This window comes from Tamandua tetradactyla, chromosome 5 (genome assembly GCF_023851605.1).
Source record: "Tamandua tetradactyla isolate mTamTet1 chromosome 5, mTamTet1.pri, whole genome shotgun sequence".
NCBI classification, from domain to species: Eukaryota; Metazoa; Chordata; class Mammalia; order Pilosa; family Myrmecophagidae; genus Tamandua; species Tamandua tetradactyla.
The window spans coordinates 79,097,601-79,115,378 of NC_135331.1; the positions used below are offsets into that span (position 1 = coordinate 79,097,601).

At 37.8% G+C, this 17,778-nt stretch overlaps 1 protein-coding gene across 1 annotated transcript in view; it reads right to left on the reverse strand.

Moving 5' to 3' along the window:
• The window catches only part of CCDC39 (coiled-coil domain 39 molecular ruler complex subunit), a 60,841-nt gene that overhangs the window by 42,493 nt on the left and 570 nt on the right, over positions 1-17,778 (reverse strand). Inside the window, exons 2-4 of the mRNA XM_077161141.1 lie at positions 4,131-4,250; positions 2,616-2,762; positions 224-382 (exon numbers count right to left, since the gene is read on the reverse strand). Coding sequence (XP_077017256.1) covers positions 224-382; positions 2,616-2,762; positions 4,131-4,250 — 426 coding nt within the window. The remainder of the gene's footprint in view (positions 1-223; positions 383-2,615; positions 2,763-4,130; positions 4,251-17,778) is intronic.

Sequence of the window (17,778 nt, forward strand, 5' to 3'; positions counted from 1 at the left end):
GAGGAGTCTCAGAGGATCTATAAAGCTGCCCGCAAAATTCTGTGGGTATTTTGAGTACAGCCATTTTTCTAAACAGAGGATTCTTGGCTGTATTAGATTCTCAAAGGAGTTCCTGATCCAAAAGTTTAAGAACTTTAAAAATTGTAAGCACAATTTTAGGAAAAACTATTGGTATACTATAGATTCAGAGAAAATATATCAGTTAAAATTCATCATTTCTCACCCTAATTTTATTATCATCCTGTTGGGCATACTTCTGTAGAGTGAGGGCATCACTGTCTTTACGAGCTGATTCTTCTAGCCAGGCCTCCAGTGCCTGCTGGTCCCAGTTCATCTGACACTTCAAACCATCCAATTTTTGAGTAGCTTTAAATATGCTATTCTAGTTTCCGAGATAGAGTACAAAATATTATTTATTATACAAAGGAAAATAAAACATAACATTATACACTACAGAAATATTAAAAAGAAGAGATTTTTCCCTGCTTTCCATATGTTTATAAAATACCATGTTTAATAACTATCATTCTTGTATTTTAATTAAGCTGTAAAATAGGGGAAAGGTGGTTTCACCAGTTGATAATAGTAATTGAACCAAAGTTAGCTTTAAAGGGCTTAAGAGTACCACAATCTCATTAGCCACTCCCCCGAAGCCACCTCAAATATATGTACTATTTCAGTAAAATAATGTGCTTGATATGGTAGCACAAGTCCTCTTCAGCCCCATTTCCAATCAGATTGCTATCCCCAAGATCCTCATATATAGAAGGTTTGGAAGCACCCCAAATTGAAGTAAATATAGTAGTTAAGGACATACAAATACTTCTGTAAATTTATTCATTTAGTAAACATAGATTAATATTGGAAAACAGACAATATATCAAGAAATACAAATTAATAAAATATCTATGTATTTTACATATACACATGCACATATGTAAAGAGAAGATCATAGTGATCAGAATTTGCAAAGGGTTAACCATTAGTTTACCAGAGAAAAGACATAAAAATAGGCTAAATTAGCTTAGTATTAGAGTCACAAAGATGGTAAATTAATACAAAACCTAAAATTTTTAAATGAAAAATGAAATTCAAAACCAAAAGTGATTTTTAAAAAAATCTGGCTCTTACAAATGTAGCACTTATGCATATAAACTATGCCTAGTACAAGAAATGTTTGGTGCAAAATTTATTTTTTGACTAGTGCATTTCCTAATTTAACTTATATGGCCAGTTTAATTGAACACCATAAGCGCATGGAACTTTGAATAAGACATGAGATTTTGTTGGCTTGTGCAGGTTAGTGTGATGCCCAGTTATATCCCAGAGTAATTTGGGCAGTAAATAAAGCATTTGCAAAGTCCCCTTGGGGGAATGGGGAGAAAGGGGGAAAAATTAAACTTCCCCATTTGGAGAATTCCTGATATTCTTGCAAGCAGTAGGGACAACCAGATGAATAGGCCGAGCCCTTGATCTTGGAGTTTGCCTCTATGAAACTTAACCCTGCAAAGGGTAGGCTAACCTTACTTAACATTATGCCTAAGAGTCACCCCAGAGAACCTCTTTCGTTGCTCAGTTGTGGCCTCTCTCTCTCTCTCTCAGTCCACATGGCAAGCAAACTCACTGCCCTCCCCACTCTAGGTGAGACATGACCCCTGGGGTAAATCTCCCTGGCAACATTGGACAGAAATCCTGGGATGAGCCAGGACCTAGCATCAAGGGATTGAGAAAACCTTCTTGACCAAAAGGAGGAAGAAAGAAATGAGACAAAATAAAGTGTCAGTGGCTAAGCAATTTCAGAGTTGAGAGGTTATCCTAGAGGTTATTCTTACATATCATACAGATAGCCCATTTTTAGTTTATGGTGTATTAAAGTAGCTGGAGGGAAGCACCTGAAACTATAGAGCTGTGTTGCAGTAGCCTTGATTCTTGAAGATGACTGTATAATGATATAGCTTCGGCAATGTGACTGTGTGATTGTAAAAACCTTGTGTCTGATGCTCCTTTTAGCTATCATATCACAAATGAGTAAAAAATATGGATAAGAAATAAAAATAGGGGGAACAAAGGTTAAAATAAATTGAGTAGACTGAAATACTAGTGGCCAATGAGAGGGAGGGGTAAGGGGTATAGCATGTATATGTTTTTTCTTTTTTCTTTTTTCCTTATTTTGCTGGAGAGAGGCAAATGTTCAAAAAAAAATGATCATGGTGATGAATATACAACTATGTGATGATATTGTGAGCCATTGATTGTAACCATATCAAGAATGTATGTCAAGAATGTTTGTATGTTTGCTTGTTGCTTACAATAAAAATATTTAAAAAAAATTATGCCTGGCATTTTGTAACCAGTAGCCATCATGGTGCTTTGTGCTTTGTGCATTTAAAGCTCAATAAGTAGCTGGGGAATGAATAAAGAGAAAATAAATACAACATTCTATTACTGACTCATTCAAAACACAACTCCATGTACTTTTCATTGTCCAAAAAAACAATGTAAGTAAATGCTAGGAAACTAAGTGCCTTTCCTTTGCAGAAAAAAAAAAATCAATGCTTGCTTGGTTAGCGAAGCAAGGTCGAATACAAAATTTCATGTAACATTTCAACACATACTTCCTTATCACTTTTCTTTTCCCGTATTGAAGCCATCTCATTTTCTAGCCGTTGAATTTCATCCTTCACTCGTCCCAGTTCTCTCTGAGCAATGGCCTTAAAATGTTCTTCACTTTCAATTTCATTCTCCCTGGCTTTGCAAAGAGACTACAGAATAACATACAAGATAAAAAACTTTTAAAATGTAATGTTATGTTTATAATCATCCACCAGAGAAAAAATAAAGTTCCAACAAAATACCTAATTAAGTTTTCACTACTCTGAAACCTACACCACATTCAGCTTTGTGATGACAGGGTAGTCAGTACATGGATTATGCTAGAAGAAAATACTGTCAGCAATTTTCAGAGATTACAGAGATCCAGGGAAACCAAAGAAAACCAAAGTTTATACAGCGAGACAACTATTATTCATTACTTATGCTGTTTTATTTTACAAAATTAACTACTGATTTTGTAATACTTAAAGTTATTATTCACAATATAAATTTCACATCATTCAAGCTGTTACTGTTGCAGGAGGTTTATTGTCTTCTGTTTCTATTATCCTGTTTAATTGAGGTTTGACCGTAATGAGCCACACATATAGTCTCTGGGTCTCTAATCCCCAACTCAGTGGCTTAATGATAACTTGAGGAAAACATATTGTTCTAAAGAGTTTATAATTTACTCAATCAGATCAGGAGTCAAGAATTTAGAAAATTGCTCTTAAAAGTTCATTAAATTTGAAACTTTCTAATAAAACTTGTAAACTATGAAAATAGTTATTTACCTACATTAATTATGAATTAGCATTAAGATATGATTGTTCACTTTTAAGAATTAAATACTTTTTCTCAGAAATAGATATATTTTTAATAAAAATATCTGAGATAGAACTGAGTAGATTCTTTAACACTGATTTGACAAGCTATCTGGTTTGCTGGGCATCACCAGGGAATAAATAGATTTCTACAAAACAGAAGCTATTCAATCACTTCAAGTTTTAATTTTTATTACTATGTGTTAAAAATATTTCTGAAAGGCATTATATTTAACCCAATTATTACAAAGCCTTCTAAATCTAATTTAACTTTTTTATTATCTCAGGCTTATAAATTTCAGTGCTTGAACTATGCTAAAATACCATGATGTACAAGGGTTACTCAAGTGTGTAGACTTTTTGTCCCCCTTCAAAATGGCCCCAGTGGTTTGTGCTGAAAAATTAAAAGGCAGACAGAAATACATTATATTAGGTCTGTTTTTGCTTACAGCCATCATTTCTCACTGTCATCATTGTCCCTTTTTTATATTATCTGCCGCCTAATATTCTATTAGATTGTTCAAATGATGACTTCTCCCTTCCTATGAATTGATTTTACTTGAACTTGGTGGCAGTCTGTTTTCTACATACTTTCACATGCAAGTTTAGTTATGCCAAAGTCTTCTGTTATATCTCTAAAATAAAATCACAGATGTAAATGCACTGTGACGTGTTCCATGATATGACATTATCAATGAATTTCCACATTTGTACCTGTGTAAACGAGAACTCCTGCTTCACATTTTTAAAGTGAGAAGTCATAGCATTAATTCGATCCTCATAGTCACGGAGCTGATCTTGCAAGCTGGACCTTTCTTCCTGCAGCTTTGACAACTATAAATAATAAATTCTAGAATTAACCAAAATCTTACCATGTTTTTGTGATACTGTAGGACATAAAATCAAGAGAAAATTAGGGTTCGTGTACTTTGCTTCCTTAAATGTCCATTTGGACTTCTGACCTTTTAAATATTATAAAATGATGTTGTGATTTGAAGATTGCTGTGGGAAAATTAGCACTGCATTATACAGAACAGAAATCTCAGGTTTACAACAGTAGCTGGGTCAACTGCTAAAATGAATTTTTCATACAGCAGTACTGTATTCTTGGAGAGAAAAAGTGAGATTCTATTCCATAATTAAACCAGAAGATCTCAAGCAAACAAAGGCATAGATCTCAAGCAAACAAATAAACAAGACATAATAAAAACATAGAACATAGACAATTCTGAATAGAGGTTGGACACCAGGCATGATTTCTCCTCCCTCAACGCTTATTCAAAACCCACAGATTTACGTTAAGCTTAACAGAACACAACAACTAACTCTCAAGTGCCTAGTGCCTATTTCTTAATATATTTTGTATGATTTTGAATTTGAATCTTGAGTAGTAGCAAAACAGTATAAATGGAAAACAAAAACAATTTCCTATGAAATCACAAGACAGATTTGCAGGGCCATTAGAATATGTAATCTCTCACAGCTTTAATGGACAAAAAATGTTTTTATATATTTTTTGTATTATACTCATTATATCCTTATATTTTTGTCTGTTAAAGTTGTCTAATTCTGAGGGGTTACTTATTGATGTATACCACTAAAACTGTACTTTGCAATATCTACTTGCATGTATAATAGCGCCTGCTCTGTGTATTTATCTGTTGTACTGCTGAGTGCATCTAGTTATGACTGTTTATTTTCTTCATCAACCATGCCTCTTATCATTGTGCAACGCTCCCACAGCAAAAGCATATGCCTTTTGAAAGAAAGCGTCACACCTAACGCTCCACAGAGGACCAAGCCCTTCCCACAGAGCTCCCAAACGGTATTTTATTGCCCCTTTCTTAAAATAAAAGCACAAGCAAGGATCAGCAGAGATTTATTGAAAACTTAAATCATGTGAGGGATATCAAGACAAAAGAAACAAACAACTTAAAAATAGTAAACCTGACCCCAGAGTAAACAGACAATTCAGGACATAGAAGATAAGAACTAAACACACACACACACACACAATCAGTGACTGGGAAATGATACTGAACCCCTGAAACAGGACCACGGTGCCATAAGAAAGCAACAAGCAGAGAGACTGCAAATTAAAAATATTATTGGAACAGCTGCCAAAATTAAAAAGTGTAAGGGAATACATGGAAGACAAAACTGAAAGAATTTCACAAAAAGTAGAACTAACATGAAGAGACAGAAAGAAATAAGAGAAAAATTAAAAGACATGGAAGATTAATTCAGCAAGTCTAATATGTGACTAATAGAGCCAGGAAAAGGATAAATAAAAAAGAGGGGAAGAAATTATCAAATAATAATAAAAATATTTACTATATAAAAACTGATAATTTCAAGAACAGTATGCTCTCTATGCTCATACAATGAAGAAACACCAATTCCTAAACACAACAGTAGGATATTTCAGAATATCAAAGATAAAACAAAACCATCAGTTTCCAAAATTGAAAAACTGAAAAAAAAAAAAAAAAGGTAACCTAAAGAGAAATGGAAATCAAGACTAACATCATTCTACTCACCAATAGCACTGCTGGAAGAAAATGGGGCAATTCTTTCCAAATTCTAAAGAAAAAGTATTTTAAACCTAGAATCTTCTACCCAGCCAAACTACCAACAAATATGAGGATAATAAAGAACATTTTTAGACATGCAAAGATTCAGATTGCTTACCTCCCCACACCTTCTTATAGAGACACCAGAAAGTGTTTCATCAAAATTAGGGAATAATCCAAAAAAGAACATATCTGATCTAGGATTCAGCATCAACACAATAAAGGAATAAAAGTAATTCACAGGTAACAGCCTTGAGATCAGTCCATGTTGAAATCACAAGACTCCAGAAAGAAGTCCAAGGAGTGAGAAGGTAGCGTGGGGAAGTATCCTGGAGATCTGATACTTGATTTAATGGATATAAATTAAAGCAGGCAATGCAAGGGAAGCAAACTGGCAACCTAGTACGCTAGAAATTAAAAGCACAGTACTATAGGAACTTCTTGAATGAATCATTTGAGGGTAAAAGCCAACAAATTCAAAGATGAATCAAAATGAAAAAAAAATCAACAAAACATAAATTGGGTACAAGTAGCTGCAGTGAGGACCATTAAACCAATTAAAACATAAAACTAAGAGTAAACAATTGTGGTAAATTAAGGGCATTGAATAGAATGTATATAAAATGAGTCTTGAGAATATAAAAATAATAAAACTATTTTTAATAAGGGAAGAAGTATAAGTGCTAATTTCCTGGCCTTTAAGAGCAGAGAATCAACCAATACTGTATATAATCGAAGCATAGTGTTTAAAAGAAGATAATTTAATAATTTTTTCTCAAGTAGTTTTTCTTAATCTTCGAGGAATTTTTTAGTAATCAAATCCTCTTAAAACCAAATAATCTTTACCTTAAATTCAATTTCTTTCCTTCTTGTTTCCCTTAAATACAATTAATATTATATTCAACAGCTTCTATTAAAAACAGCCTACCTAGGATTCCATATTACTTCTTTCTGCTTGTCACATATCTACATTCTAAGATATCTAATGCATAGTTACTTCTATGATATTTTTTATTTTATATACTTCTGCTCTGTTTGAATATCCTAAACTGACAAAAGATGCTTTTTTCAATGTCAGAATTTATTCAAAAATTAATGTCAGAGTTTTTTTCTGAGTTAAGAGGTTACCGCCTTCCGATGCTGAGGGAAATTTATAGCTCTAAATGTTTACATTTAAAAAAAAGAGAAAGATTTCAAATTTTCAAAGACCTAATTGCAAAACTGGAAGAACAAGAAAAAGAAGAGCAAACTAAACCAAAAGCAAGCAGAAGGAAGAAAATAACAAAGACTAGAGCAGAGATAAATGAAATAGAGAATTAAAAAAAAATAGAATCAACAAAAGCAAAAGTTGGTTCTTCGAAAAGATCAATAAAGTTGAAAGCCTTTAGCCAGACTGACAAAGAAAAAAAGAGACACAAATAACTAAAATCAGAAATGCAAAGAGGGATATTACTATCAATATGAATATTAGATGCAAAATTCTCAATTACCAGTGATGCAAATCCAACAGCATCTTAAAGGAACTACAAAACAATGATCAAGTCAGATTTATCCCAGGTATATAAGGGTAGTCCAACATAAGAAAATCAATAAATGTAATACACCACATTAACAAAATGAAGGGAAACAACCACAGTGACAGCTCAATTGAAACAGAAAACACATATGACAAAGTCCAGCACCCCTTCTTGATAAAAACACTGAGAAAACTAGGAATAGAAGGAAACTTTCTCAGCATGATAAAGGGCATATACCAAAAGCACCCACAGTAAATGATAGGTTTGAACTCCATACAGGAGACAAACGGAAGCTGCACCATGGAACATTCCACTTACTGCCCTACCAAACCTGGCCCAGAAACTCCCCCACGAACACTGGACCAACAACTCCAGGTCTTCTGTCCAAACAGGCTCCCTCCCACCTGCCAAACCTCAGGTATAGAAGATCTTCCATTATCCACCTGGGCCAGCTAAATGCTTCCCTTCAGACCCCGCCATGCTATGCACCTGAATAAAGCCTGCTGCCTCCCTCAGTACCTCTTTCAACCCATTTCTTTTTTTACACTAATAACATACTTAATGGTGAAAGACTGAAAGTTTTTCCCCTAAAATCAGTAACATGGCAAAAATAAAGAATGTTACTACTGCTATGTAACACTGTACTGATGTCCTTGCCAAAACCATTAGGAAAGAAAAAGAAATAAAAGGCATTCAAATGGAAAGGAAGTGGTAATACTGCCCATATTCACAGATGGCATAATCTTATGTACAGAAAATCCTAAAAAATCCACAACACAGCTCCTATACAAGGTAAAAGATCACACCCAAAAATCAGTAGTGTTTCTCTACACTAGTAATGAACAATCAGAAGAAGAAATCAAGAAAATAAAATTCCATTTACAATAGCAACTAAAAGAATCAAATATCTAGAACTAAATATAATGAAAGACGTAAAGGACTTGTACAAAGAAACCTATAGAACACTGATAAAAGAAATCAAAGAAGATCTTAATAAATGGAAGGATACTCCCTGTTGATGGATTAGAAGTCTACCTATTATTAAGATGTCAATTCTACCTCAAATGATTTACAGATTCAATGCAATCCAAATCAAAATTCCAATAGCCTTCTGTGCAGAAATGGAAGTCAATCATCAAATTTAAATGGAAGGTTAAGAGGCCCAGAATAGCCAAAGCCATCTTGAAAAATAATAACTAAGTGGAAGACTCATACTTCTTAATCTTAAAACTTATTACGGAGCAGTGCGACGGGGGCTCACTGGCAGAATTTCCGCCTTCCATGCCGGTGACCCAGGCTCGATTCCTGGTGCCTGTCCATGGGAAAAAAAAACTTATTACGAAGCCACTCTAATCAAAACAGCTGGTATTAGGGCAAGGATAGACACAGACCAGTGGAAATGAACTGAGAGTGCAAAAATCAACCCTCAGCTTTGTGGTCAACTGAATGTTGACAAAGGTGCTAAGACCAACTTTATTAGTTAGGGTTCTGTAGAGTACAGAATCAACAGGGAACACTAGCAAACATAAAATTTATGAAAGTGTCTTATGTGACCGTGGGAACACAGAGTCCAAAATCCGCAGGGCAGGCTGTGAAGCCAACGATTCTGATGGAGGGTCTGGACAAACTCCGCAGGAGAGGTTTGCCAGCCAAAGCAGGAAGAGAGCCTGTCTCTTCTGAATCCTCCTTAAAAGGCTTCCAGTGATTAGATTAAGCATCACTCACTGCAGAAGACACTCCCCTTGGCTGATTACAAATGGAATCAGCTGTGGATGCAGCTGATATGATCATGATTTAATTCTATGAAATGTCCTCATTGCAACTGACAGACCAGCACTTGCCCAACCAGACAAACAGGTACCACCACTTGGTCAAGTTGACACATGACCCTGACCATGAAAGTCCACCCCTTGTCAACTTGGCAGCTATACATACCACCTTAAATTATACCTAATTTCTAAATAAAAAACAATAAAACACACGTTTTTTCTTTCAGTTAACAATACTTAACTGTCCTGCATATAACTGGAAGCACATTAAATCTCTCCAGAATAGGGTGCAAACCCTTGGGTAATAGTCATTCTTAAATTTGATACCTTACAATTTAAATAGTATAGCACAAACAAAACAGCATTACAGTCCTTGTTTCTGTAACTGACCATGTGGTCGTAGTTCATATTTATCACTACCTTCTTCCACTACCTATTCCATGTTCCCTTTACCCTCAGCAAGCACTTCAGCTGGCTGTGGTTCTTTACCTGGTGGGGTGCCCCAAACCTTCATTCCTCAAGTTTCAGAGCCATTGGTAGTTCTGCTGGGATTGGGTAGTTGCAGTTTTCCATTGATTTTAATCACAGGGCATGGTAGTACTAGAAGACGCCCTAGGGGATCCCTTATATTCCAAGAAAACTCTTCTTTACCTCCATTGTGTAGTTGCAGTCCTATTTCCCCCTGATAGTCAGGGTCAGTGACCCCAGCTAATAGTGTAATTCCCTTCTTGGCTTGCTGATCCAGGGGCATGAATAGCCCAAAGTGACCAGGTGGCAGTCTTAGATTCCAGTTAAATGGAATCATTGTGGTTTTTCCTGCTGGAAGCACTCCCCCTTTTTGGAACTAAAACCTGTAGACCAGCAGAGCTCAAGGTCACAGGGACAGGAAGCAAAAATTTCCCTAGTGGATAACTACGGGTAATAGTGAGTGATGCCACTCCCATTTCCACCCCTTGGTTCCTGGACCCAAGGATTCCAGCTATGGGAGAAACAGCATCATACAGTGGACGCTGATTCAGAGCATATACAGGTTCCTGGAGAACATTACCCCAGCCTTTCAAGGTATTGCCACCTAGTTGGCACTGTAATTGAGTTTTCAAAAGGACATTCCACCATTCTATCAATCCAGCTGCTTCTGGATGATAGGGAACATGGTAAAACCAGAGAATTCCATGAGCATGTGCCTATTCCCACACTTCATTTGCTATGAAGTGTGTTCCTTGATCAGAAGCAATGCATGTGGAATACGATGACAATAGATAAGGCATTCTGTAAGCTCATGGATGGTAGTTTTGGCAGAAGCATTGCATGCAGGGAAAGCAAACCCATACCCAGAATATATGTCTATTCCAGTTAGAACAAATTGCTGCCCCTTCCATGAAGGGAGCGGTCCAATGTAATTAACCTGCCACCATGTAGCTGGCTGGTCACCTCAGGGAATGGTGCCATATCGGGGGCTAAATGTGGGTCTCTGCTGCTGGCAGATTGGGCACTCAGCAGTGGCTATAGCCAAGTCAGCCTTGGTGAGTGGAAGTCCATGTTGCTAAGTCCCTGCATAACCTCCATCCCTACCACCATGATCACTTTGTTCATGAGTCCATTGGGCAATGACAGGAGTTGCTGGGGAAAGAGGCTGACTGGTATCCACAGAACGGGTCATCTCATCCACTTGATTATTAAAACCTTCTTCTGCTGAAGTCACCCTCTGGTGCACATTCACATGGGATACAAATATCTTCATGTTTTTAGCCCACTCAAAAAGGTCTATCCACACACTTCTTCCCCAGAATTCTTTTTCACCAATTTTCCAATTATGGTCATTCCAAGTCCCTGACTATCCAGTCAAACCATTAGCAACAGCCCATGAGTCAGTATACAAACACACCTCTGGGCATTTCTCCTTCCAAGCAAAATGAACAACCAGGTGCACTGCTTGAAGTCCTGCCCACTGGGAGGATTTCCCCTCACCACTGTCCTTCAAGGACACCCCAGAAAGCAGTTATAGTGCTGCGGCTGTCCACTTTTGGGTGGTACTTGCATATCGTGCTGAACTATCTGTAAACCAGGCGAGAGTTTTCTCTTCCTCGGTCAATTCACTGTAAGGAACTCCCCAAAAGGCCATAGTTCTGGTCTGGGAAAGAGAAGGTAATGTTGTAAGAGTGGAGACCATGGACATTTGGGCCACTTCTTCATGTAACTTACTTGTGCCTTTAGGACCTGCTCTGGCCCTATCTTGTATATACCATTTCCATTTTAAAATAGGGTGCTGCTGTGCACGCTCAACATTATGGCTTGGTGGGTCAGACAACACCCAGGTCATAACAGGCAACTCAGGTCTCATGGTAACTTGGTGGCTCATGGTTAAGTATTCAGTCTCTACTAAGGCGCAGTAACAGGTCAAAAGCTGTTTCTCAAAAGGAGAGTAGTTACCTGCAGCAGATGGTAAGGCTTTACTCCAAAATCCTAAGGGTCTGCATTGTGATGCTCCTATAGGGCCTGCCAAAGGCTCCAAACAGCATCTCTATTTGCCACTGACACTTCCAGCAGCATTGGATCTGCTGGATCATATGGCCCAAGTGGCAGAGCAGCTTGTACAGCAGCCTGGACCTGTCGCAGAGCTTCCTCTTGTTCAGGTTCCTACTCAAAATTAGCAGCTGCTCTGGTCACTTGATAAATGGGCCGGAGTAGCACACCCAAATGAGGAATATGTTGTTGCCAAAATCCAAAGAGACCAACTAGGCGTTATGCCTCTTTTTTGGTCATAGGGGGGCCAGATGCAGTAACTTATACTTCACCTTAGAAGGGATATTTCAACATGCCCCACACCACTGGACACCTAGAAATTTCACTGAGGTGGAAGGCCCCTGTATTTTTGTTGGATTTATCTCCCATCCCCTTACTAGTAAGTCTAGAGTAGTTGCTACTTCTTGCTCACTAGGTCCAATCAACATGATATTATCTATATAACAGACCAGTGGGATGTCTTATGGGAGGGAGAAACAATCAAGATCCCTGTGGACAAGATTATGACATAGGGCCGGAGAGTTGATATACCCCTGAGGTAGGACAGTGAAAGTATATTGCTGACCTTGCCAACTGAAAGCAAATTGTTTCTGGTGTCCTTACTAATAGTTATTGAGAAAAAAGCATTTGCCAGATCAATAGCAGCATACCAGGTACCAGGGGATGTATTGATTTGCTCAAGCAATGATACCACATCTGGAACAGCAGCTACAATTGGAATTACCACCTGGTTGACCTTATAATAATCCACTGCCATCCTCCAAATCTGTTTTCTGAACAGGCAAAATAGGAGAGTTGAATGGGATGTGGTGGGAATCACCATCCATGCATACTTCAAGTCCTCAAGAGTGGCAGTAATCTCTGCAATCCCTCCAGGAATCTGGTATTGCTTCTGATTTACTATTCTGCTAGGCAGGGACAGTTCGAGTGGCTTCCACTTGACCTTTTCCACCATAATAGCTCTCACTGCATGAGTTAGAGAGCCCATGTGGGGATTCTGCCAGTTGCTCAGTATGTCTATTCCAATTATACATTCTGGAACTGGGGAAATAACTACAGAATGGGTCTGGGGGCCCACTGGACCTACTGTGGGATGGATCTGAGCTAAATCTCCATGGATCACCTGGTCTCTATAAGCCCCTACTCTGACTGGTGGACCAGAGTGATGTTTTGGGTCCCCTGGAATTAATGTCACTTCTGAACCAGTGTCTAATAATCCGCAAAATATCTGATTATTTCCTTTTTCCCCAATGCACAGTTACCCTGGTAAAAGGCCATCGGTCTCCTTGGGGAAGGCTTGGAGAAAGATTAACAGTATAAATTTTTCGCAGTGTAACAGGGTTCTCACCCAAGAGACCTGGCCTCCCCATCATTCAAAGGGCTCTGAGTCTGTAAACTCTCTCAAGTCTGGAAATTGATTAAGGGACCGTGACTCAGTGTTTTTGTAGTTCAGGTTAGAATTCTGTTCACTTGACCTAGAACTCTTTTGTTCATACAGCTCCAACAAGAATTTAGTAGACTGCCCTTCTATTGTATTTCTAGGTATCCCATGATTTACTAGCCAATGCCACAAATCTCTACAAGTCATATCATTTTGACTCCTGCATTGAGTTTGCTGTCTATTAGAATAGCCATGTCTACCCTGTCTTTGGCTATTAATTGCTGCCACCTGGCTTCTACCAATCAGGATCCAGTCATCCTCATTGTGTTTAAGGATTCCAGCTTAGTGACAGCAGTTCCCACAGTAATATCTGACCTACAGAGAAGTGCAATTACAGAGCTCTTCAGGGATGATGATGCTAGTCTCACAAATTTATTTCCCACTGTTCTGGTAAAATGTGCATCCTCCGGACATTCCTGGGGTGTAAGAGCAGGCTTTGCATGATAAATCTACTCTAACATTCCAATTTCTCTAAGCCTCTGGATCCCCTCATCTAAATTTTACCAGGGCAGTTCTGGTATTTCAACCTCAGGTAATGTCGGCCACCTTTCGATTTATGTTTCAACCAATCATCCAAACAAACTGTTAATACCTTTTCTAACCCCTCGAGCTCTAACATTGAATGCAGAATCTTGGCTTAGTGGGCCCATATCAATAAATTCAGCCTGATTCAGCCTTATATTCCTTCCATCCTTATCTCACACCTTTAAAATCCATTGCCACACATATTCCCGATTTCTGTCTATTTAAATTGGAAAACTCACACAGTTCTTTTGGGGGATAACGTACCTCCTCATGTGTGATACTTTGTACCTTACCTTTAGGGACCTGTTGGGACTTTAGCGGAGTTATAGGTCTGGAAGAAATGAGGGGTGGTGGGGGTCGGTCTTGAAAAGAATTAGAAATATCTTCCAAGCCATTTGCTTTAGGGCATTCATTTGCAGTTTCATCTGGTGAAACAGGATTAGTCACTCTAGGGCTAATCCCTTAAGGAGGAGGTTGGGTGGCCAACTCCTCAAGGCAGACCGGAGGTGGGGCGGCTATGTCCTCAGGGCAGACTATTACAGGGTTATCTAGAGAAGACTCAGCATGACCTAGGGTTTCAACCTCACCCCCGACATCATTATCAATCCATATGTCACTACCCCATTTTTCAGGGTCCCACTCCTTTCCAATCAATGCCCTCACTTTAACAGCAGACACCATGCAACACTGAGATTTCAGTTTATGTTGTAAAGTTACTACTCTAACAATAAGATTCTGAGTCTGCTTTTCAGAGATCTCAAGTCTACGGCTATAGGAAACAAGATTTTTCTTCAGGATACTCATAGAAACTTCTACATCTGTCAGACGGCACTTAAGCTTCTCGTTAGAAGCGTTAAGCCCATCTCTTTCACTCCTTAATGTAGCCAGTGTATCTAACAACAACCAGCCAACATCTCTATATTTATTTCCACAAAACTATGTAAAGGTGTCAAAAACATTATCCCCCAGAGCCAGGCTTTGTACAAGCGAAGCATAGGAGATAAAATGGTGATATTTTGACTATCTCTTTTGCCAACTCACTCCATGGATTGGGAGTGTCATTGTGATTATGGGAATCAGAGTTATTAGTGCCTTTGAGTCCAGTCAGAGTAGAAAAACATTCATAAAAACCTATTTTTAAGATTCTGATTCTTAAGAACCACTCCTGGTACCAAGTTGTATTAGTTAGGGTTCTCTAGAGAAACAGAATCAACAGGGAACACTCTCAAATACAAAATTTATAAAAGTGTCTCACGTGACTGTGGGAACATAGAGTCCAAAATCCACAGCACAGGCTATGAAGCCGACGATTCCGATGGAGGGTCTGGACAAACTCCACAGGAGAGGTTTGCCAACCAAAGCAGAAAGAGAGCCTGTCTCTTCTGAATCCTCCTTAAAAGGCTTCCAGTGATTAGATTAAGGATCATTCATTGCAGAAGACACTCCTCTTGGCTGATTACAAATGGAATCAGCTGTGGATATAGCTGACATGATTATGATTTAATTCTATGAAATGTCCTCATTGCAACAGACAGACCAGCACTTGCCCAACCAAACAGGTACCACCACTTGGCCAAGTTGATACATGAACCTGACCACAACACCAACCAACTGGCAAAGAACAGTGTCTTCATCAAATAGAGCTGGAAAAACTGGATCTCCATAGGTAAAAGATTGAAGGTGGACCCCTTCCTTACGCAAAAACCAACTCAAAATGGATCGCAGACCTAAGGATAATAGCCCAATAACAAACTCTTAGAGGAAAACTTAGGGACGCATCTTCAGGACCATGGGTTAAGCAATGGTTTCTTAGATTTTACATCCAAATCACAAAAAACAAAAGAAAAATAGATAAATGTAACCTCATTAAAATTTAAAACTTTTGCACATCAAAGGACTTTATTATGAAAGTAAAATGACAACTTATTTAATAGCAGACAATATTTGGAAAGTACATATCCAATAAAGGTTTAACATCTAGAATATATAAAGAAATCCTTTAACACAACAACAAACAACAAAAACAAAAACAACAATTAAAAAATGGCAATAGATTTGAAAGACATCTTTCCAAAAAAAAATATACAAGTGGCAAAAAAGCACATGACAAGATATTCAACATTATTAGCCACTAGGGTAATGTAATTCAAAATCACATGAAATACCATTTCATACCCATTAGAATGGCTACTATTAAAAAGGAAAAAAAAAAGAAAATTAAAAATGTTGGAGAGATAGTGGACAAATAAGAACACAATATTCATTGTTTGTGGGAATGTAAAATGGTGCAGCTGCTGCAGAAGACAGTTTGACAGTTCCTTAGAAAGCTAAGCATAGAGTTACCGTACCACCTGGCAACCCTTTTCATACGTATATAACAAAACAACTGAAACAGGGACTTGAATGGCTTTTGCACACTGATGTTCATAGCAGCATAATTCAGAAAAGATGGAAGCAACCCAAGTGTCTATCAACTGATGAATGTATAAACAAAATGTGGCATTACATGTAATGAAATATTATTCGACCATAAAAAGGAATGAAGTTCTGATACATGTAACAATATGGATGAATCTTGAAGACATCATGCTGAGTGAAATAACCAGATACAAAAGGATAAATATTGTAATATCTCTGATATAAAATAATTAAATAAGTAAACTCACATGGGGTAGTGATAGTGAATAGGAAGTTAATGCTTAAAATGTGCAGTTTCATGTAGGATGACAGAAAATGTTGGTAATGGATGGTGGTGATGGTAGCACAACATCTGGAATGTAATTAACAGCAATGAGTTGTATATTGAATTTGTCTCAAAGGGGAAATTTTAGGTTGAATATATGTTACTGGAACAAAATTCTCTTAAGCAAATCCATGTAACTGTGCCACACAGTGAACCCTAAATTACAGCACAGACTATAGTTAATATAATTATAAATATGTGCTTTCATCAGTCGTAACAAACATAGCATACCAATGCCAGTTGTTAATGCTAGGGTGGTGTATGGGAGTGCTCCATTTTATGCATGATTTTTCTGTTAACCCACAACTTCTCTACTAAAAATAAATAACTGAAAAAGAGATTATGTCTTTTTACTAGTCTGTAATTATTTTAATAGTTGATATAAATAATATGTATATAACATCTTCTGAGGCAAATATAGTGGCAACAATAGTAAAAAACTAATAAATGAACTTTCACCTACATCATTTCCTTAGAGTCTTATGACAACCTTGTGAGATAATTGCTTTATTTATCTTTTTACAGAAGGAGAATCAGGCGCAGTGCTGGTGAGGAGGCTCTGAACCCAAGGTTGAATACTTCCTAGTATTATCACATCTCAATAGTACTATTGGTACTTAAATTTCCTCATAGTGTCTCATTTGGGAAAAAAACAAAATCAGCCTTCTAAATTAGACAGTAGTAAATAGGTCAGACTTTTCTAAAAGTATTTCCAGTATTTTCCAAAAATAGTCAAAGGATTTTTAGAGGAGAAAATAGTCTTCTATTTTATCAAGTCCTGTAAGCCTCGGGCCCTCTTCCCCACCACGGAATTCCGCGGTGTCACAGGATGCAGTATGGGCCGCTGGAGGTTTTTAAAAGCCTGCTGAGGCAGCTGCATTTTTTCCCCAACACCTGATAGAAATTGATTCAAGCTGGTAGAAGTACTTCTTCACAACGTAAAATACTCTATAGCATTATATGGTAACTTAATCCTCACTTTGAAAAGCGATAAATTGCACATTTTACATTCTCACTGGATCGTCCTTCTTGAAAACCTTCAGTTTTAAACATCATAGACAGACACTCGTGAAAAAAAAGACCAGAACAAGTTTTATTGTTTATAAACATCCGCAAGTAACTGTCTCTACCGGCAGCTCAGAAGTTCCCTTTCAAGGAGCGAATAATTCCGAGAAAGGAAAAAGAGTGGGGAATGGGAGGGGGGCCGTAAGGGAGGCAGCGTCCCTCTGCGGCCCGGGAGACTGGGCATGGTCAGTGCGCTGCGCGCCGGG